We start from the raw sequence: 23,480 nt of genomic DNA, 5'->3' as shown, positions 1-23,480 counted from the left end.
CTCTCAACCAGTTTTTGGCACAGTCATAGTGATTCACTCTGTTTGGAGCACATGGCGTGTTCTGATACATTTCATCCAAATATGAGACACCTATGAGAGTCACAGTTATGAGTTTGTTATGACACATATTGCACTGTACTGTACTATTATGCTGATGTTTTGGAAACAAGTATGCAGTGTTTGTTAGTGCTGCTGTGGTTGCTTGAAATAGGTCTCTTCTCTTTTTGTATTACTTCATGTGGCTAAAGATAGACAGTCAGACTAGTACTCTAGCTTTGACGACTATATATATATATATATATATATATATATATATATATATATAGGCATGATTTTATTTCTGGATAATAATGTTTTATCATGTCAGAATGAAATATAATAAACACACCATACACATTTCTTTTCTGAGTTCAGGTCTGATATTTATTGCATAAATAAAAATGCTTTATTTTCAGCATTGCACAATGGTTAACTGCGGACTGCGGGCGTGTTCATAGCATAGAGGTCGTTGTGGTTTAATAGTATGTCTCTTTTTCTAGCCAACCTACAAAAAGGGGAAACAGAAATGAGAGAATGCCCCTTTATCATGGAATGACAGATTTTCATGAAATCGATTTCACAAAAATAGTACGTGTGAATCTGTATTTATTGTTATCTATTGAGAAAGCAGATAATGTACGTGATGTCTGTTCTTACCTCCTGGGTTCCGACGAAGGTAGTATTTTCTGACCTCGTCATAGATGAAGATGAGGAGTGAATAAGGCATAGGACATAACCACCACCATGGTCTAAAAGAGATGGACAGTGAACATTACAGCTACATTGAAGAACATTACATGGGCTAGGGTTAGAGTTTGGATCTAGATTGCTATTTGTCTGCACAATGAACTTAGGACATATTGCAATAGAAATGGGTGACTACCATCAATAGATCATACAAACACATCCAAATAAATCAAATTTCTATTGTATCTTCTGACCTTATCTCTGGAGAAAAAAAAACATGCAAAATAAACAAACTTACTTAAGTGGATACATTCTAACAGCAACATCCATCCCTGGACAGTATGACAGAAATGCAGCCAAAGCTGTTTCCTCCATAAGGCCAAAGTTGAGCACTTTGTTACTAAAGAAAGTTTAATGAAAGATGAATGAAATCCCTCACAGTCTATACTGCATCGATGAAACAGGAATTACAATAAAACGCTTTATTTTCTCTGATAGCTTGATATAATTTCTGTTATACATACTTCATGCCCTGGTGTATCAGTGAGTTTGTCCTCGTCTTACAGATGATTAGGTCAGTCCATTGTACAATCACAATACTCATAAAAAAAGCAGTGTGGCATGTGTACTCCAGAATTTTTCTGTGCTCATAAGTCTGAAGAAAAAAAAAAAAACAAACCCAAACAATTAGAGAGGTTCACCAAATGAGACATTCCTAGTCTTTAATTCTTGATTGCACTGATATATATTACATACCCACTGCTGGCCATAGCTGTCCTCCAGGTCATTGTTATATGGATCATCCCAATTTACACGCAGTCCAATCAGAAACAAGGGCAGGAATCCATTCTCAGCAAGGATTACAAAGTAAGTGAAGAATCCACCAACTGCTTGCATCATCCCTATAAAAAAAAAGGCAAAGCAAACTCAAAATGAACTTTCCATTGATTCATTCATCTTCAATAACCATTTTATCGTGGTCAGGGTTGTTATCTTTCCCAGGAACACTGGACGTGAGAGGGGATTACAACTTTTAATGAGGCACCGCATAACATTACAGTGGCCCTTGCACACAAAAATTCACATGTTGGGGCAATTTTAGAATAGCCAATTAACATAATCACACGTTTTTTGGTGGTTGGAGGAAACTGCGAAAAAAACAAATTGGACATGGGACGAACATACAAAACGCCACACAGACAGTAACCCGAACTCAAGATCGAATAGGGACCCTAGAGCTATGAGCCGGCAAAGATACCCACCATAAAAATAATAATTGTGGTTAAATTGTGGAAATGGTTAAATGATACACAAAGCTGGGTAATTTGATGATAACTTTAGTGAATACTTTGGTACAGCTGAATACGTACCAAGTCAGGTGAAAAAATCTTTAATTTTCTCACAACTCTTCTCAAGGACCATTGCCACTCTTATAAGTACATATTTCCTTCAGTAATTCTGACTATGAAATCATCTGTGAGCAATAAACCATTCCTAGAATTATCACAAGTGTGTTAGGCAAAAAGTTAGCTTACCAATTTGCCCATAAGCCATACTGATGAGCCTTTCATTGACTAATTTGTCGGTCTGGGCATCTCTAGGCTGCCGCTTCATGATATCACTCTCAGGCCCTTCATAGGCCAAAGAAATAGCTGGCACCTGTAGGATTAATATAAAGCCACGTCGATTAGTCACCTATACACAATTAACTATAGCATATGATGAAATCATATAATGATGAAATCTCCTCATTCTCACCATATCAGTTCCTAGATCAATACATAAAATAGTGACCGTTCCCAGAGCGAGCGGAATGCCCGCAATGACGAAGAAGAGGAAGGGTGACATCTCAGGGATTTTACTTGTCAACGTGTACGCAATGGATTTCTTCAAGTTGTCAAAGATCAGTCGGCCTGGTAAGATAAGTACATTCAATATCATTTCAATGTGAGGATTCTGTTTTCACAAGAACTGCTTGTAAAATGTAATCACAGATTCAGATTGTATACCTTCTTCTACTCCAGTGACAATAGATGCAAAGTTGTCATCCAGGAGAATCATATCAGCAGCCTGTTTGGAGACATCAGACCCAGCGATACCCATTGCTACACCAATATCAGCCTTCTTCAGAGCAGGAGAATCATTAACACCATCTCCAGTCACAGCCACAATGGCACCCTATTGGAAGGAAGAGAAAATATACATAAAATGAAACAATTCTTCAGTTTTTGCATAATAGCTAAACTAATTATTGACCTAAAATTGTTTTATGGTACCTGCCGCTGGAATCCTTCCACAATAATCAGTTTTTGCTGAGGAGATGTTCTGGCAAACACAATCTCAGTGTGGTGTTTTAAGATTTCATCCAGTTGCTCTGAGCTCATATTCTTTAGATCACCACCATGGACCACACAGGCCTTTGCATCTCTGAAAAGCCAATTTTCTTTAATATTTCATAAAAGTGAACAAACACACAGACAATTTACAGCTTTGTGCTTACCTGGGGTTGACGTCTTCCACTGGGATGTTCAGCCGAGCAGCTATATCTTCTACAGTCTCACTGCTTTCAGAGATGATACCCACACCCTTAGCAATGGCTTTAGCTGTGATTGGATGGTCACCAGTAACCATGATGACCTAAAAAGACAGACGATTCTTCGATTGCAGTAGCATGGTTTTGATATTATGACTCCTGCGTCCGACATATGACGCATGTAAATGAGAATGAAATAAGGCAGTACCTTGATTCCCGCACTCCTGCACTTAGCTACAGCGTCAGGTACTGCAGCACGAGGAGGATCAATCATAGACATGAGTCCAAGAAAGCATAGATTCTCAGTGGGGAAGTTCACTGTCTCTGTGTCAAATTCAAATCCTTCAGGAAACTGATCATCAGGGAGGCTATAATGGCAGAATCCTGCAAGAAAAAAAATCCATTAGTCTTTGTATAGCCTACACTGCACCTGAGAATTCACTGCCAAAACTGTACATTAATGTGGTTTACCTAGCACTCTTTCTCCAAGACCACCCAGTTTCAAATATACGCTATGGAAAGCATCCTTCATCTCATCATCCATTGGCTGTTCTTTTCCTTGAATCATAATGGATGAACATCGATCCAGGATCCTCTCAGGAGCTCCCTTCATTACTAGCAAATGCTTGGTCTCTGAAGAATTTGGGTTCTTGTGGATGGATAGCTATTGTACACCAGATCAGTTCATGTTAGAGTTCCAGTATCGTTTAATAGTCTATATAAAAAAAAAATTTAACAAAAGCATAGTACCTGATATTTGTTGGTGGAGTTGAAGGGGATCTCAGCGAGTTTTGCATAATTGTCTCTCATGTCCTTCACTGAGCCACAGCAGAGTTCAATACACTTTAATAGAGCAGACTCTGATGCATCTCCAGTGGTGTCTCTCTGCAAAATGTGCAAAGTTTGAAATGACGCTAAATATTTGCTTGCAAATACTCTCAACCCTCAAAAATATGATAAAACGACATGATTTAACTGTGCTCAGTTTACTAATCAAACTGTTTTAATCTAATTAAAAAGTCCTCTAGGCCTATACACACCTGGCCAGTTTGCTTTTGCTCACTTGTTTGCACAGAATTGTCTGATAAATGCTACGTGGGTGGTGCATAACAACATCAACCTTGTGATTGTTGAGGGTAAAGCTTAAAAAATGAGAAATTCTGGTGAAATAAATGCAGACATTGGAAAGTCTCCAATTATTAATACTTTGTACAGTCATTGTACAATGCCCCTGAGGACCAGCATTGACCTAATTTTGATATAAATCCCTGGATTTAGGGTCTTTGGGCTTGTGGCTTTAATTCCAGTGTTGTTTGGATGACACATATTTTTATAAAATATTACATTCACATTGTACTAAACTTCAGTGATGACTTTTAGTGGTGACTTTTGCATGGACATACCCTAAGGATTGGAACATTGGCTTGATCTGCAAGGAAAACTGCACGGTTGCACAGGCCAGCTACACGAGCAAGGGAAGACCATGTGGCAGAGCTCCTGTCAAAAGCGGTTCCACTTTGGTTCTCGGTGGTATCGGCTTCGTGAATCTGGTTGTCAAACCACATATGTGCCACGGTCATACGGTTCTGGGTCAGAGTTCCTGTCTTGTCTGAGCAGATAGTGGAGGTAGAGCCAAGGGTTTCTACGGCTTCAAGATTTTTGACCAGGCAGTTCTTCTTCGCCATACGTTTGGCAGTTAAAGTCAGACACACCTACAATAATCAAGCGAAAACTGAGTATTGTTCTTGAGAAAAACCTGAGAAATGCAGAAAACTAGTTAATTGCTTTTTATGCATTTCATGCAGGTCAGAGAAAATATCTAATGTTTCAAGAAAAACAATGTTAATATCATCATAACATGCACATCCATGTTTAAGTGATAAGGCATAAGTGAGATATATTTGTAAGACACATTAAGTAGCAACAATGTTGTCAAGTACTCTATATCTTATTGTGTCTTAAAATGCAGAAATAGCCATATATCATTTGGCCGATTTTAGTTAGTTATAGAATCATTTGAAATACAACAACAACAACAACAGCAACAACAATTACTACTACTACTACTACTACTAATAATAATAATAATAATGTGAGTTAATCAAATCTAGTTACACAATTAACATTGCATAGCATATTTAAAATAATATGAAATATTTTTACTTACTGTAACTGTGGCAAGTAAACCTTCAGGCACATTGGCAACAATGAGCCCTATGAGGAAGATGACAGCTTCCAACCAGCCGTATCCAAGAATCATTGACAAGATAGAGAAAGTTCCAGCCAGGAAAAATGCCACACCAGTGATGATGTGGATGAAGTGTTCAATCTCTATGGAGATTGGTGTCTGTCCAACTTCAAGGCTTGAAGCTAGGATAGCAATACGACCCATCACAGTGCGATCACCTGTGTTGATCACAATGCCTGTAGCAGAGCCTGAGGAAGAATTGCATAATGCAGCACACATTTTATTTACATTAAAAATGTTTTAAAATGGTTTTTTTTTGTATCTAAAATAAATGACAGTTTTCATGTACCTTCAACACAGTTTGTAGACAGGAATGCAATATTCTTTGTCTCTAAAGGATTTTCATTAGAAAAGTTAGGGGTACGTGTCTGAGGCTCAGATTCACCAGTAAGGGAGGAATTATCCACCTGAAAAGTTAAGGAAAAACTTGAATCAAGTATAATTTAAAAATGACGTTCTTATAGGACAATCTGTGATTGCTTCCTCTCCTACCTTGCATCCTTGTGCAGAAATAATTCGGAGATCAGCAGGAACTCGATCCCCACCCTTAATTTCCACAAGGTCACCAACAACCACATCCTCTGCATTAATGCTCTTCTTCTCACCGTCACGAATAACCAGAGCTTGCTATAACACAATGTTTCCAATTCCAATAACTTTTGTGCATGTGCAGCAAGTGGAAATTGTATTCGCAATACCATTGAGTTCATATACCTGTGGAACAAGTTTCTTGAAGGATTCCATAATCTTTGAGCTCTTAGCTTCTTGATAGTATGAGAAGCATCCTGTGACCATCACCACTGCTGCAAGTACAATACCCAGGTACAACTAAAAGGGGGAAATATATATTGAGCCACATCCTGTTAATCATTTATTTCACGTTTTATAATGAGTAAAGTAAAAAGCAAGTCAAGATTTTACAATCCACATAAAAATGTGTTTCATACATTATCGCTAACAGGCTCACTCTCTGTGGAAACCTGTATCGTATAAGCCAAAAAGCAAAGGAAAGCTCCAATCCACAGCAGTGTGCAGAATCCACCAAAGAGCTGTTTGCAGAATTTGACCCATTCTGGGGTTGTAGGAGGAGGTGTCAGAGCATTCGGTCCATCACGTTCAAAGATCTCCTTCGCACGGTAATTGGATAAACCCTTAATGAAAAAGGAAGTATTAGTTAAGTGTTAATGTAAGCAAATGCTATCATAGATCTATTTTATTGATCCTGATTTAAAATCTAAATGTTGTTGTAAGTTCGCTTTTTGTTCGGTGTAAAAACAAATAGATTCACAAATATTACATCTTTATACTACTCACTCGAATGAGATCAGTGCCATATTTACGCTGAAGTTCCTCCAAGGTTAACTTATGATCGTCCTGCATGGTAGAACAGTTAAATCAGAAGCATTTTAAATGCACTTTTCAGAGAAGTTTCGTTTCCTTGCATATTTAAGTATCTTAACAATTGTTAAGTTGATAAGAACAGTTTTCACTCATGCTGGACATTATTGGAAATTGTTATTTTGGAGAAAATCCTCACCAAGTCCACTTCTTTCTTCAGGTCTTCCAGATCTTTTTTATCATGCTTTCCTTTCTTCTTTTTCTCCTCATTGTCAGATGTTGATGCCAGCCGGTACCTATCATTTCCTGCCTGTGTAAATGTTCAAAGAAATGGTAAACATACAAAAAAAAAAAAAAAACTATTGAAAATAAAATCAAGACAGATCCAAAAGTGATTAGAAGAGCTGTACAATGGTACAAGCCACTTACTCCTAACCCCATTCTTCTCCAAAAACGATCAGTATCCCCCCTTGTACTCCCCCTTTCTTCAGAGAGACATTGGAGTCTCTGTGTCTCAAAATCAGTTTGGCCAGCTTTTATACTCCAACATCTCACCTGGATGAAGAGGCGGAGATTCAGATACAGTTGGGACATACAGGCAGGTCATTAGAACATCTCAATGACAACCAATCAAAGACATCTATGAAGTGGGTAAGTTTTTTGTGGACACATTTAAAAGTATTTTAGATACATAAGATGTTTATACAGGTAGGTCGTATGAAGTCCTCAATGACAATTAATTGCTACCGTTGCTATATGTAAAAATAGGCATATTTAATAAAAAGACAAAGAGAGCTAGATTAATTAATATATGTATATATATATATATATATATATATATATATATATATATATATATATATATATATATATATATATATATTAATGGGATTTATTACATGTATAGGAAAAGGAAGTACCAAAGACAGGAATGAAATTCATATATTTTTGGTGGAACTATAACAGCTGAACAATTTAGTTAATAGTCTGAATAGTTTATAAATAGTTTGGTAGAAAAAGAATAAATAGATGGGAACTATTATAGCCAAATTGGCCGGTGTAAATGTCAGCAATCAGCTCATTTATCTTACCACGCATGTTTGAAAACTGATCAGTTTATTTTAATTGTCTGTTTCATACTATGAGGCATGAGTGGCTGAGATCTTTTGACACACGTTAGATGCCATTAATGAAGTTAATTACATTAAAGCCTAAAATTCACTCATTATTGCAGAAGGTTTACTGTAAACTGTTCTTTGTACTATAGTAAGAGCAACTGTATACAAAATGGTGTCATCTTCATATGGATAGTGTAGATTCGTGAACAGTTCAGTGTTTATACTATGAACATCTCGGATGTGGACGATGTGTTTGTGGACAAATTTGTAAGTACTTTGGTTCTTGTCATTGAGAACCTTAAATGACCTCCTTGTCATTTAAGATGCAGGTTGAACAAGGTATAATTCAGTTTTCCACCTGTACTCCAAACTCCTCCTCTTCAGGTGAGCTGGTGGAAGTGGCATACAAGAGACCTCAAAGGTACGTACAGTGTAATTGGTATGTCTCAGCAAAGTATAATATATAGTGGGGTATATTATGAGTTCAAAAAGAAGGGAATGGTCTGTCCTACCTGACGGAAAATCAGCTAATGAAATGGGGACAACAAAATTGGGAAAAAGATTTTAGTTGTTAAGAAGGATGCAGAAAGATGAAGGAGTTGTCAGGGCTATACTGTGATGTTATAAAGATGAGCGTACAGGCAAGGTTGAGCACTGATTGAATGATGTAGTCATGGAGAGAAAATGTAACCGGATCAAATGGTACATGACAGCGGTGACGAAAATAGCATGGCTGACAGGACATTATGTGAAGAACAACACACACAATTCAATGGTTAAACATTAAACATAAGCTACCTTTTTAATTAACAAATATTTCAAACTACATTTTATCTTCAAGACTGTTAAAGTCTCTCAATTATTCTTGTAATGAGATCCAACAATGCTGAATGGTAGAATTACACAAACTCCTTTTCGAGGACATGTGAAATGCAAAATTTTATGAAATCTTGAAAAAATATTTATAAGAGGCACTGAGTAATTCATAACAGTTACTGAACAATATGCTTTAAGATGAATAATATAGAAGACGTAATAAGATAGAAGATGAATAGAAGATGAATAATAATATAGAAGATGAATAATAATATAGAAGATGAATAATAAGACATGACAGACTGGGATTTTACTAATAATAAAGAATACTAATAATAAAGAATACTAATAATACAGTGCATCCGGAAAGTATTCACAGCGCTTCACTTTTTCCACATTTTGTTATGTTACAGCCTTATTTCAAAATGGATTAAATTCATTATTTTCCTCAAAATTCTACAAACAATACCCCATAATGACAGTGTGAAAGAAGTTTGAAATCTTTTCAAATTTATTAAAAATAAAAAACAAAAAAAGCACATGTACATAAGTATTCACAGCCTTTGCCATGACACTCAAAATTGAGCTCAGGTGCATCCTGTTTCCACTGATCATCCTTGAGATGTTTCTACAACTCGATTGGAGTCCACCCGTGGTAAATTCAGTTGATTGGAAATGATTTGGAAAGGCACACACCTGTCTATATAAGGTCCCACTGTTAACAATGCATGTCAGAGCACAAACCAAGCCATGAAGTCCAAGGAATTGTCTGTAGACCTCCGAGACAGGATTGTATCGAGGCACAGATCTGGGGAAGGGTACAGAAACATTTCTGCAGCATTGAAGGTCCCAATGAGCACAGTGGCCTCCATCATCCGTAAATGGGAGAAGTCTGGAACCAGCAGGACTCTTCCTAGAGCTGGCCTCCTGGCCAGACTGAGCGATCGGGGGAGAAGGGCCTTAGTCAGGGAGGTGACCAAAAACCCGATGGTCACTCTGACAGAGCTCCAGCGTGTCTCTGTGGAGAGAGGAGAACCTTCCAGAACAACCACCATCTCTGCAGAACTCCACCAATCAGGCCTGAATGGTACAGTGGCCAGACAGAAGCCACTCCTCAGTAAAAGGCACATGACAGCCCGCCTGGAGTTTGCCAAAAGGCACCTGAAGGACTCTCAGATCAAAGACTGAACAAAGATAGAACTCTTTGGCCTGAATGGCAAGCATCATGTCTGGAGGAAACCAGGCACCACTCATCACCTGGCCAATACCATCCCTACAGTGAAGCATGGTGGTGGCAGCATCATGCTGTGGGGATGTTTTTCAGTGGCAGGAACTGGGAGACTAGTCAGGATTGAGGGAAAGATGAATGCAGCAATGTACTGAGACATCCTTGATGAAAACCTGCTCCAGAGCGCTCTGGACCTCAGACTGGGGTGAAGGTTTATCTTCCAACAGGACAACGACCCTAAGCACACAGCCAAGATAACAAAGAAGTGGCTACAGGACAACTCTGTGAATGTCCTTGAGTGGCCCAGCCAGAGCCCAGACTTGAACCCGATTGAACATCTCTGGAGAGATCTGAAAATGGCTGTGCACCGACGCTCCCCATCCAACCTGATAGAGCTTGAGAGGTCCTGCAAAGAAGAATGGGAGAAACTGCCCAAAAATAGGTGTGCCAAGCTTGTAGCATCATACTCAAAAAGACTTGAGGCTGTAATTGGTGCCAAAGGTGCTTCAACAAAGTATTGAGCAAAGGCTGTGAATACTTATGTACATGTGCTTTTTTTGTTTTTTATTTTTAATAAATTTGCAACAATTTCAAACAAACTTCTTTCATGTTGTCGTTATGGGGTATTGTTTGTAGAATTTTGAGGAAAATAATGAATTTAATCCATTTTGGAATAAGGCTGTAACATAACAAAATGTGGAAAAAGTGAAATGCTGTGAATACTTCCTGGATGCACTGTAACTCCACCAATAAGTTAGATTTATTTCATAGACAGCTGTTTATTTTGAAAGGATAATTACTGTATATATACATTTTACTCACAACCTAGAGCCACAATGTGCAATGACGACCAGTTAGTTTATTCTAACGACCATTAACCCCTGTAAGCCACAATATGATCTTCAGTTAGTTGGAATTGTGGGCAAAAACTTAAATAATAATAAAAAAAAGTATAATTCAGTCACCATGCATATACCATTAACAAATGTTTATGTGTTGAAACAAATTTTCACAATCTGCCTAAAACTGGAGATTTAAGCTTTCTCTACAATAACGGTGTTCAGTGTCAGAGCTTGGTAACAGTCAGATGTGAGGATGTTCCTTTAACATTTTTTTTTTTGGCCACAGTAAAGTCTACGGATGTAGGACAAAGGGTTTTTTGGTTTCTCTGTAACATTCTGTTTTTTTTCTTATTCTTTAATAAATATAAAATTGCATTTGTTGGCAATTGTTGTGCTATAAGAGGAATACTTCAAAGAACATGCTGTTATTCGTAAATAATCATCTTCAGGGTGACATCCGTCATATTTGTCCCCTCATATTTTATTCTTTACTTGTTGTAGGGTTTGGGCCTGAGCGTTTTTTAAGTTGCATGTACATAACATTTATGTAGGCTATGTAATAGGAACTGCAATAACTGGCCTAAAGCCTGGCTAATACTTGGCTTTGTTGAGAGATAATTGAAAAGCTCACTTCCTGGTGTGTCTCTATACTGAAAGAAAAGCACAAAACCTATCTTTGCTCTGGATTTAACATAAACTTTACCACCATGTCAATTTAAACAGGATATATTTTACCTGGGGTTATCAATCTATCCATACATGGCAATGCAGAGTCTGTAAAAATGACTGACATTATAGATTCAGATGGGACTAAAATCCCAGAGATACATAAGAGTGACATTACCCCAACATTATCCCACCTCCCCATGTAAAACTAATCCAGTCTAAATAGTACTATATAGTGTTCAAATAGCAAAAAGGTGCAAAAGGTCAACATGTGTAAATGTTATTACTATGAATCATGAAAATCATCTACAACCTTTTTTCTTTTTCAATTATTATTATTATTATTATTTTTAAAAACACAGCCCACTTTAAGGAAGGAATTGAAGGAATTCGATTAAGCGGTACTTCTGTTCAGAGAGTAAAACAGAGAGTGTGGTAGTTATTTTATGAAATATGCATAGTCTTTCACATTACTGAGGATCATAGTGAAAATAAAGGGAATATATAAATCCTATTTTGTGCACTTAAGAAGAACAATGATTTACTGTTGTGCTCATCAATATACGTACCCCTTGCAGAATCTGCGAAATGTTAATAATCAAAATCAAAATCAAAATCAGAGGGATCATTAAAAGATTGTATTTTGTTTTTTATTTAGTGCTGCTCTGAATAAGCTATTTCACATAACAGATGTTTACATATAGTCCACAAGACACAATAATAACTGAATTTACACAAACGAACCAGTTCAAAAGTTTACATACCCTTGATTATTAATACTGTGTGTCGTTACCTAGATGATCCACGACTGTGTTTATGTTTTGTGATAGTTGTTCACGAGTCCCTTGTTTGTCCTGAGCAGTTAAACTGCCCACTGTTCTTCGATAAAATCCTCCAGGTCCTGCACATTCTTTACTTTTCCAGCATCTTCTGCATATACGACCCCTTTCCAACAGCGACTATATGATGTTCAGATCCATCTTTTCACAATTAGGACGATTGTGGGACTTGTACACAACTATTACAAAAAGTGCAAATATTCACTGATGCTCAAGAAAGCAATACGATACATTAATAACTGGGGGGGGGGGGGGGTTGAAGGATATTGGATGATTGGTGTGATTTGTTATTATTTTAATTAAAGATCTTATGTTTTTCATTTAGTACTGTCCTTCAGAAGCTACATATGATATTTACATGTTTCCCAGAAGACAAAATAATAACATATTACACCGATCATCCTGTTCAAAAGTTTACACCCCCCAAAGCTCTTAACGTATTGTGTTGCTTTCTAATAATGTGAGACTCCTGGCCTAAATTTTTGTCACTGTCACTGTTACATGGGGATCTTTTGTCCACCAATTGAAACAGCACTGGTTGTTCAACAACTTAAGTTAGAAACAATAATATAGAAGGCTGCTTCAGTCTGGCCTCAGGCAAGTAAGTAATGCAATTAATGTATGTAATATTCATTCTTTCAGCTGCAGTAACCTCTTTGTCTTGGTCAGGGTTGGAGAATAAAGGATATGGGAGATACCATGCTGCCATATTGTAAGTAGCAGACTTACATACTAAAAGTATGATTCCAATATTTACCAGTGCTTTAAAATATACTAGAAAAATGCTATTGTAAGGATGTTTGAGACTGTTGCATCCCTAAATGAAACATTGTAACCTTAATGCAAGTCTAAATCAGTCCTCTAGACTATATTTAAATACATATCATTACAGCCCATGGATAGCTTATGTTTATTTAACATACAATTTAATGTCCATTGTGTTGTATGGATGAAATAACATGGTTGGGACATTGTGAAGGTGTGGGCAGCAGGTGGTGGTTGGTATAGTGGGTTGCTTTAATAATAGGTCTCCTTTTCCACCCAGCCTGAGAAAAGAAACAGCATTTTTTATAATGTGATGAAAAGAGCAAATTGTTCACTTGCATATGCATAAAATGTACAACATTCCATCCAAAATCAGCAGTATGGAAGGTGATTTATATTACAATATGAAACTTTGCGCAGTATATGAGTCCAGTACAGTGTGGTGATGTGGTGCTTTAACACATCTACCATTCCTGTTAGTTAATCAAGTTAAATCAGGAAATTACCAAACTGTACTGATACTCCAAGACTAAAATTTTTATCCCTGACCTAAATTGTATGAGTAACAGTACTATTACCAAACAACTGTCTGAGGTCATAAAACAAGCCCAAAAATAATGCATAAGACAAAAGCTTACGTACTGACAAATGATGCTGTGGCATTTTTATTACTACTTGTGGTGAAGAGTAACTTAGTATTAAAAAGTGGTTGGGTGAGAATTAATACAGTATACAAAAGATGTGGTAAGAGATATAAAATCATATAAACTCCACCTATTCCTGTAAAAAATTGGTTCTAATGATAATACAGTGAGCACTGATGGGGATTGACTGGGGGTCCCAAGAAACAACAATAATATTGGCATGAGTTTGAAACAAACTGGATTTGAAAGTGAGTTGGCCGACTGCAAGGTGTTAAACTCCACCCACATCAGTGCAGAAAATAAAAAAGAAGTAGAACTCACTAATTTGTATTCCAGAAATACCCTTAAAATACACTCACCGGTCATTTTAAAAGGAACACCTGTACACCTGCTCATTTATACAGTTATCTATTCAGTAAATCATGTGGCAGCAGCACAATGCATAAAATCGTGCAGATCCAGTTCAAGAGCTTCAGTTAATGTTCACATCAAACATCACAATGAGGAAAAAGTGTGATTACTGTGACTTTGATCATGGCTTGGAGGTTAGTGCCAGATGGGGTGGATTGAGTATTTCATAAACTGCTGATCTCCTGGGATTTTCACACACGGCAATTTCTAGAGTTTATACAGAATGTTGAGACAAACAACAACATCCTGTATGCGGAGGGTCTGTGGGCTGAAATGCCTTGTTGATGAGAGAGATCAGAGAAAAATGACCAGACTTGTTTGGGCTGACAGAAAGTCTACAGTAACACAAATAATCACCCTTCATAACCATGGTGAGAAGAAAACCATCTCGCAACACATCAAAATTGAGGTGGATGAGCTACAACAGCAGAAGACAAGATCAGGTTCTACTCCTGTCAGCCAAGAACAAGAATCTGAGACTATCATGGCCACGGACTCACCCATGCGGATATGCTTTTCTGCTCACCACTATTGCAAAGAGTTATTGTTTGAGTTTGTGAGTGGTTGTATGACTGATTGTACTATATACTTCCTGGCAGCTCGAACCAATCTGTCCTTTTTCCTCTCACCTCTCTTATCAACAAGACATTTCCACCCACCGAACTGTCAGTGTATCTGCATGATTTTATGCATTGTCCTGCTGTCACATGATTGGCTGATCAGGTAACTACATGAATATGCAGATGTACAAGTATTCATAATAAAGTGGACTGTGAGTGAATACTTCAAAAAGTAAGGAAGCTATTGAACAAAGACTATATTCATATAAATCCTACAAACATTCAACCACTCATACATGAGATATATTGAGAAAAATCTCGGATGCACAGATAGATATCCTAAAAAAATAAAGACCAATGCCAAATTTTATATTGCAACCTTAATAATTTTACTGTTACTCATCCACACCCATTTAACAGTTTCCTCTGCAACTGTATTAGAATGTATAGTTTCTGCCTGAAACTCACTGCAAATTATTTTATTAAAAAAACACACTTATAGTTGAGAAAATAGAAACTTTCAAGGCTCTGTTGCATAACAGAAAATGAGTTTTAATTCCAGTCCCACATCAGAAAACAGAGGTTAGTTAGTTCTGAAACACTAAAACACAAAATTCTTAATATGTATGTATGCTGTCGATAAAAGCATCTGTTAGGCCACATTAGACATTTTTCCTCAGATGTTTGACAACTTTTGCTATTAACTATTTTGCACATTATGCTAATAGCTACATTACATTAGAAGTCCTGTATGATTTGAATGTACTGTATTGTACTACAGTTTTAATTTTTTTAGCTTTTTAGATTAGATCAAAAATATATGTCAAATGCATCCCTGAACAAGTTATCATTGAGCCTAGGAATTTTGTGGACAGTGTTACTTATTAAAACTTCTTTGGTAATATTAACTTTTTGTCACACAACCGTAGCAATGTTAACTTTTTCAAACATCGTACTTCTAAGCTAATTTGAATACAGTTACTTGAACATGTCACTTTTTTTTTTTTTTACTTTATTTATGCTTTTATTTATTATTATTTTTTTTTATCTTTCCCTTTCAATTTCACACTGTATGAAGCCTAGAATGGTAGAAACTCACCACATCTTTTGAAACCCATAAAACAGAGTGAATTTTTAAAAATCCTCTCACATAGTATTGTTGAGCACCTTACTACTCTATTAGGTAAATAAGAACTGCTTCACTTGGCTTGCACATGAACAACACATATCAACACAAAGATCTTGTCAATGAACATCACTAATTATACTCTTATCAGTACTTTGGTAAGCTATAGTTTTGTTGAAACAAAGAAAATACCCACACAAATACAATAGGCAACATACCTCCTGGATTTCGCCTGAGAAGGTATCTTCTTGTTTCATCGTAGAAGAAAATGAGGAGTGAATATGGTAAAGCGCATAATAACCACCATGGTCTGTGAAGATAAAAGTATATATATATATATATATATATATATATATATATATATATATATTTTTTTTTTAATTTTTAAGTGTTTTGTACAGACAAAGCTTGTAATATAACCATATTGGTACACAACATCCAGTAGTAATACATAATAATGCAATATTGGGATCTGTTATACATTTGTTAGAATATATATGATATGAGTACACAGTGGAGATGTCAAATGTGGACCTTTTGTTCAGAACTCAGAAACATCAACATAGAAAATCAAAGTGTAGTTTTACACAGAACTTCCAAATAGAAATTTTGTACAGTTCTTTTTAAAATGGGTAACGTGAAGACTTTTTCAACAACTTACTTCAATGGATACATTCTAAGAGCGACATCCATTCCTGGACAGTAGGATAAGAAGGCTGCAAGTGCTGTCTCCTCGAAAATACCGAAGATGAGGACTTTGTTCTTCCTTAGGGGAAGAACATACACAGTTTCTCTGATTGCATGTCCTAGGGGTTTTGTTTTTGAAAACAAGTCATTTATTGAGTCATTTATTTACATACCTCATGCCTTGCTGCACAATGGAATTAACCCTGGTCTTACAGATGATCAAGTCTGCCACCTGCACTACAACAATACTGACAAAGAATGCAGTGTGGCATGTGTACTCCAGAATTTTTCGGCTCTCGTATGTCTGCAGCATAGAATGTGAATTAGAAACAATTAAAGTTTTGTTTTTTTATTCATTTATCTTTGTAACATATACCCATTGCTGGCCATAGTCATCCTCCAGATCATTGTAATTTCTACTGTCCCAGTCAACACGCAGTCCTGTCAAAGTTAGTGGCATGAATCCATTCTCAGCAAGGACCACAAAGTAGGTAAAGAACCCTGCTGCTGCCTGCATCATTCCTAGTAAATCGGAGAAAGACATGATGAAAATGGAATAAAAAAAAGTTCTACAATTTTCTAAAGATCATGCATTGTGAAATAAATACATTCTTACCAATCTGACCATAAGCCATACTGATGAGCCTTTCATTCACCAGTTTGTCTGTTTTGGCATTTCTGGGTTGCCTCTTCATGATATCACTCTCAGCAGCCTCATAGGCCAAAGAAATAGCAGGCACCTGGACAAGTTTACATCACAAAAACATCGCATGTAACTCAAAATTCAGATATGATGGTTTGTTAATTCTGTTAAGATGGCTTGTTGCTGAGGACTTACCATATCAGTTCCTAGATCAATACATAAAATAGCGACCGTGCCCAGAGCGAGCGGAATGCCCGCAATAACAAAGAAGAGGAAGGGTGACATCTCAGGGATTTTACTTGTCAACGTGTACGCAATGGATTTCTTCAAGTTGTCAAAGATCAGTCGGCCTGATATGATAATTACACTTGAATTAGAAGAGCTGAAATGTGCAGACAACTGTGGAAATTAAATTTCAGCAACACCTCGTACCTTCTTCTACTCCAGTGACAATAGATGCAAAGTTGTCATCCAGGAGAATCATATCAGCAGCCTGTTTGGAGACATCAGACCCAGCGATACCCATTGCTACACCAATATCAGCCTTCTTCAGAGCAGGAGAATCATTAACACCATCTCCAGTCACAGCCACAATGGCACCCTGTTGATAGAATAACATATGTTCCCACATTAAATTTTGACACTGCCTTATCCCAAACATTTAAACATTACATGCCATAAGCAATGTAGGAATGTACACAAATGTAAAATGTGATTCTTAACCTAAATAAAACCGAACACTTCAAACTTATATTCATTAACATATTTCATCAAAAATAGTGGATCATCGTACCTGTCTCTGGAATCCTTCCACAATGATGAGTTTTTGCTGAGGAGAAGTTCTGGCAAAAACAATCTCAGTGTGGTGTTTAAGGATGTCATCCAACTGCTCTGGTGTCATGTCCTTCAACTCTCCACCATGAACAACACAGGCCTTTGCCTCTCTAAATAGAAGTTTGAAATTAAGTAACTCTATGACAACCCTGGTAATTAACTTTCAAAATAATAATAATAAAAAATGTTCCACTTCACCTGGGGTTGACCTCTTCAATGGAAATGTTCAGACGAGCAGCAATGTCTTCCACAGTCTCACTGCTTTCAGAGATGATACCCACACCTTTAGCAATAGCTTTAGCTGTGATTGGATGATCTCCTGTAACCATGATGACCTGGAAACACGGACAAATATTTAAATATGTGACAATGATCATCTAATTACATTTTTATGGTGTCATGGATAGTACATATACATGAATTAAAAAGTTTACCTTGATTCCTGCACTCCTGCACTTAGCTACAGCGTCAGGTACTGCAGCACGAGGAGGATCAATCATAGACATGAGCCCAAGAAAGCATAGATTCTCAGTGGGGAAGTTCACTGTCTCTGTGTCAAATGCAAAGCCCCCAGGGAACTGATCATCAGGGAGATTGAAATGGCAGAATCCTGCAAGATGGAGCGTAAAATGTTACATTTTTCAATTGTTCATAAACATGGAATCCATGGAATCACATGAATTTGGACTTTTAGCTGTAAGTTGTCATACAGGCTCATGTCTACATAATTTTACAATAAAAGATACCTAGAACTCTTTCTCCAAGACCTCCTAGTTTCATATATGCATTCTGGAAAGAATCCTTCATTTCATCATCAAGGGGTTGCTCTTTCCCTTCAATCATAATAGTTGAGCACCGATCTAGGATCCTTTCAGGTGCACCTTTCATTAAAAGCAAGTTCTTGCTTTCTGAGGCATTTGGGTTCTTGTGAATTGAAAGCTAGCAAAAGACAAATCAGATGTTGTTAGGACTATCAAACAATGAACCAAACAAATAAACAAACAAACACCAAACAAAAAAAGAGATACTTGATATTTGTTGGTGGAATTGAAAGGGATCTCAGCCACTTTTGTGTATATGGCTCTTAGATCCTTCACTGAACCACAGCAGAGCTCAATACACTTCAGCAGGGCAGACTCTGATGCGTCTCCTGCAGTATTTCTCTGGAAGGGTACACAATAGTATTCATTTACAAGTACTGACAGCTCAAGTCATTTGAACTGCCAAATTACTCAAGCTCATTTCTTAAATATCAATATATTTATCATACACTTAACATACAAAATACACCATCACTTTGAAATGAGATAATCAAGCTCCCAAGGAGCACAGAAAATTTTTTTTATCCTCTCTTGACTACCTGCTACAGATTGCATGGAGTCAATCCCTTGCAATCTCCTGATACAGGCGTCCATGCCTGGGAGACACACTCATGCGCATCAATTTGACCTTATATGCACTCCTGGTTTGGACAGTGTTTCGGCTGTAATTGGCATATTGGCATATCACATGGTGAGCTTATTCAATTTAGTACCGGTTTTATTCTCCCACTAAATCCAAATTTCTCATTATAACCAGTCCTTTCAAAAAGCCTACGTGCACCCATTAAAACTCAACTTTGTTCTCTTTTACTCTTCCCGACCGAATGGGAATGAGAATCACTGGTTGCTGGCTTGTGAGGCTACATAAGAAAGCTTTGACAATCGGTTATCAATAACGCACAGTGCAGGCTAAAAGCTGTTTTTATTACCATTAACAATATTTTCATATCCCGTAACTGCTGTGCAAGTAGTTTTTGCACTTTTTGAAGCTGCCACCGTTCTTTCTGCTATGTTCCCATAGTCCATGCTGTGTTTTAGAGTTACTGAAGAAATCAAACAGGTTGTGATGGCACTTAAGCCCAGCCCCGACACCACTCCTCAAAAACTGCCTTTCAATATACCATTATCCAACTACTCTTATCTCAGTTATGTCTTGTTTATTTTTAAATGATGATTATTTTTTATTTGCTATTTGTTACCTGCTTATTGTTGGTCACTCTAATGCAACCTTACGTGTGAGAGAGACATCATATGACTGAAACGTATTATGGGATTTGTTGCTGTGCTCAGTAATGAAATATTAGTTCTCTTTTGATTACTGCAGGCACAGCAAACAAATGGTTGTTAAGACTGCTAGTCTAAAAATTTTTAAAAGGGATAAGTCCTACCGTAAGGATTGGAACATTGGCTTGATCTGCAAGGAAGACTGCACGGTTGCACACGCCAGCTACACGAGCAAGAGCAGACCATGTGGCAGAGCTCCTGTCAAAAGCGGTTCCACTTTGGTTCTCTGTGGTATCGGCTTCGTGAATCTGGTTGTCAAACCACATATGTGCCACGGTCATACGGTTCTGGGTCAGAGTTCCTGTCTTGTCTGAGCAGATAGTGGAGGTAGAGCCAAGAGTCTCCACTGCTTCAAGATTTTTTACCAAACAGTTCTTCTTCGCCATACGTTTGGCAGTTAAAGTCAGACACACCTGCAATGTGAAAATAATATTTTTGTTAAAGGCCATGTCAACATTCAGTTACAATATTTAACGGTCTGATTCTGCTAACATAACATAACAATGAAAGGCTTACAGTTACTGTAGCAAGTAGACCCTCAGGCACATTGGCAACAATGATTCCAATAAGAAAGATGACAGCTTCCAACCAGCCATATCCAAGAATGAGAGACAGGGTGCAAAATGTGACACCCAGAAACACAGCCACAGCAGTGATAATACGAATAAAGTGCTCTATCTCTATGGCAATTGGGGTCTTTCCCACCTCGAGGATTGAGGCCAGGGTAGCAATTCGACCCATCACGGTGCGATCACCAGTATTAATGACAATACCTGTAGCAGAACCTTAAAAAGAAAAGCGCATTTCATTAAAATTTTTTAATTAATCTCAGTTTCCTTTTTATTGGTAACAAGTAGAATAAATTCACTGCAATTACATTTGATTAGTTTAGTACTTTAAACAATACACATTGTCACAATACGGCTTTTTTAAAACAATCCAGATGTAGACTCCCTAATGACCAAATCAGCAGTAACAGTGGCAAGGAAAAACTCTCTGAGACGACATTAGGAAGAAACCATGAGGGGAAAAATAGCTTTATGCATATAGCTTTATATCACGCATGAGGATTGTCTATTTTATTTTATTTTATTAGCTGTGTTCATTATTTTACATATTGAATGGCTAAGCATTTCACTGAACAACTTTCTATATATGTTAATATATATATATTTTTTTTTTTATAATTTTTGAGATTTTGTTGTTACCTTCAACACAGTTTGTTGAAAAGAACACAATATTCTTCGTCTCCAGTGGATTATCATGGGAGAATTCAGAAGTACGAGGTTGAGGTTCAGATTCTCCAGTAAGGGAGGAGTTGTCCACCTAAGAAAATTTCTCACTTGTTTAGAAAATTCACAAATGTTTTTTAAATAAAATAATAAAAATAATTGAGAAATGTAGTATGTAACAGTAACGGCAGACTCAAATTTCACAAAGTATAAATTCAAACATTTAGATAAGTGAAATACAATGAAAATGTTCATTTTCATTCACAATAATTAGCTATTTACTGAAGTAATTGTTATTTACTTATTTCATAGGCTGTTGAGAATCTTACCTTGCATCCATGTGCAGCGATAATACGCAGATCAGCAGGGATTCGGTCTCCACCCTTGATCTCCACCAGGTCACCAACAACCACATCCTCAGCTTTGATGTCTTTCTTTTCTCCATCACGAATTACTAGTGCTTGCTATGTAGTATATATGAAATGAAACCATGTCAAAAATCACTAGATTTTTCCAGTAATATTTGATATCTCTATTTGAATACCTGTGGCACAAGATTCTTGAAGGAATCCATAATTTTTGAGCTTTTAGACTCTTGGTAATATGAAAAACCTCCAGTGATCAACACCACTGCAGCCAGAACAATACCTAGGTACAACTGAAGAAAACAGCAGAAGTTATTACAAGATTTACATTACATGTAGTTACTACACCTTACATAAGCCCTGTACAAAACTTTAATATTTAAAATGAAAGAAATAAAACATCTTACATTATCATTTGTTGGTTCACTCTCTGTATTCATCTGAACAGTAAAAGCCAAAAAACAAAGAAAAGCTCCAATCCACAATAATGTACAGAATCCACCAAAGAGCTGTCTGCAGAACTTGATCCACTCTGGGGTTGTAGGAGGAGGCGTCAGAGCGTTGGGTCCATCACGTTCTAGGATCTCTTTTGCACAGGAACTGGACAAACCCTTACAATAATCATGACATAGTAATATTAGAGTTTTATCTAAAATTTAAGAATATATGCATACTTAATGATATGTACAGTGTATTTTTGTTATGCATACCCTATTAAGATCAGTGCCATATTTTTGGTGGAGTTCATCCAAAGTCAGCTTGTGATCATTCTGAAAATGAGCAGTACACCTTAAATATCAAACCAATGACCAAAAAATAAAAAGACACAAACAAACCCATGCAAATCGTGTAAAGTATGTTGGTGGTAAAATACCAGATCCAGTTCTTTCTTCAGATCATCCCTGTTCTGGTCTTTATTGTCCTTTTTGCCCCCACCCTCAGTGTTAGCAGCCACTTTGTATTTGTCATTCCCCCTCTGTGTAAAAAAAATGAACAGCAGAATTAGTGAAAGTATATTATACACTCTTAAGGGTCCCCTTAAAGATTTTTAAGTTGTCTCTCTGGGGAACGTTTCATAAAAGTATCATAAGCGGTTATCATAAGGTATCATAAAGAGCTCCTGCTAGACCCCTTTTGGAAGCAAAGGACTCTTATTTCTCCAGTAAAAATTTTGAAGAATCCTTTACGAGTCCAATTTGGTTCTAAGAGTATAACTATAAGAACATATGAAAAATGTAGTTAATATAGTAAAAAATATTTTCAAATTGGCTACAGTTAACTCACTCCCAGTCCCATTTTCCCACGTATTTTATTCAAATTTTAGCAGCTGTCCTTCTGCCCTCCAGTCCTCTTGTCTGTGTGCAGATGCAGCAGAAATTCTGCATCACCACATCAGGATTATAGATCTTTATACTCCTTCCTTTCACCTGTCTAGTGGGTGTGGTTTGGGTAAAACTGGACATAGGGGTAGGAAATTGTCTACCTCACAATGTCTACATGACAACAAAACAAACAAAAATATTCCCTCAACATCTGAAATGTTTGTGGAAAAGTTTAAAAAAAAAATTTATTTGTGATACACATTGTTCCTATACAGGTGGATGGCTCTTAAATTATTCCTAAACATGTTGTTCCTGTTATTGTAGTCTATAATAACTTTGTGAGGAATATGAGCACGCACAGTTATCTCCAACAACTAGGAAAAGGCTGAATTCTTTAACTTAAAATTAATTTGTGTAAGACAGGTGGGTGTT

At 36.9% G+C, this 23,480-nt stretch overlaps 2 protein-coding genes across 2 annotated transcripts; both read right to left on the bottom strand.

Annotated features, from left to right (window-relative positions):
* Window positions 1–392: 392 nt before the first annotated feature.
* Window positions 393–7,368, bottom strand: LOC128601980 (sodium/potassium-transporting ATPase subunit alpha-1). The gene is made up of 22 exons (XM_053615465.1): window positions 7,275–7,368; window positions 7,045–7,155; window positions 6,822–6,881; window positions 6,455–6,658; window positions 6,222–6,335; window positions 6,000–6,134; window positions 5,797–5,914; window positions 5,427–5,695; window positions 4,663–4,971; window positions 4,010–4,144; window positions 3,731–3,923; window positions 3,468–3,643; window positions 3,227–3,363; window positions 3,003–3,153; window positions 2,736–2,904; window positions 2,485–2,639; window positions 2,262–2,385; window positions 1,483–1,628; window positions 1,251–1,381; window positions 1,025–1,126; window positions 697–788; window positions 393–544 (listed from the first exon to the last, which is right to left on the bottom strand). Exons 1-22 carry the CDS (start codon window positions 7,284–7,286, stop codon window positions 516–518), a joined length of 3,072 nt encoding a protein of 1,023 aa, XP_053471440.1. The 5' UTR covers window positions 7,287–7,368; the 3' UTR covers window positions 393–515.
* Window positions 7,369–13,193: 5,825 nt separating this feature from the next.
* On the bottom strand, window positions 13,194–23,106 carry LOC128601978 (sodium/potassium-transporting ATPase subunit alpha-1). Its single transcript, XM_053615463.1, has 22 exons — window positions 23,011–23,106; window positions 22,601–22,702; window positions 22,437–22,496; window positions 22,134–22,337; window positions 21,906–22,019; window positions 21,691–21,825; window positions 21,338–21,455; window positions 20,646–20,914; window positions 20,234–20,542; window positions 19,053–19,187; window positions 18,771–18,963; window positions 18,459–18,634; window positions 18,223–18,359; window positions 17,984–18,134; window positions 17,623–17,791; window positions 17,386–17,540; window positions 17,164–17,287; window positions 16,924–17,069; window positions 16,721–16,851; window positions 16,522–16,626; window positions 16,079–16,170; window positions 13,194–13,400 (listed from the first exon to the last, which is right to left on the bottom strand). Exons 1-22 carry the CDS (start codon window positions 23,020–23,022, stop codon window positions 13,372–13,374), a joined length of 3,066 nt encoding a protein of 1,021 aa, XP_053471438.1. The 5' UTR covers window positions 23,023–23,106; the 3' UTR covers window positions 13,194–13,371.
* Between the last annotated feature and the right edge of the window lie 374 nt (window positions 23,107–23,480).

The sequence above is a fragment of the Ictalurus furcatus genome, chromosome 26, assembly GCF_023375685.1.
Source record: "Ictalurus furcatus strain D&B chromosome 26, Billie_1.0, whole genome shotgun sequence".
In the NCBI taxonomy this organism is placed as follows: domain Eukaryota; kingdom Metazoa; phylum Chordata; class Actinopteri; order Siluriformes; family Ictaluridae; genus Ictalurus; species Ictalurus furcatus.
The sequence above is the reverse complement of the archived record's forward strand: the minus strand, read 5'-3'. Positions and strand labels throughout refer to the sequence as shown.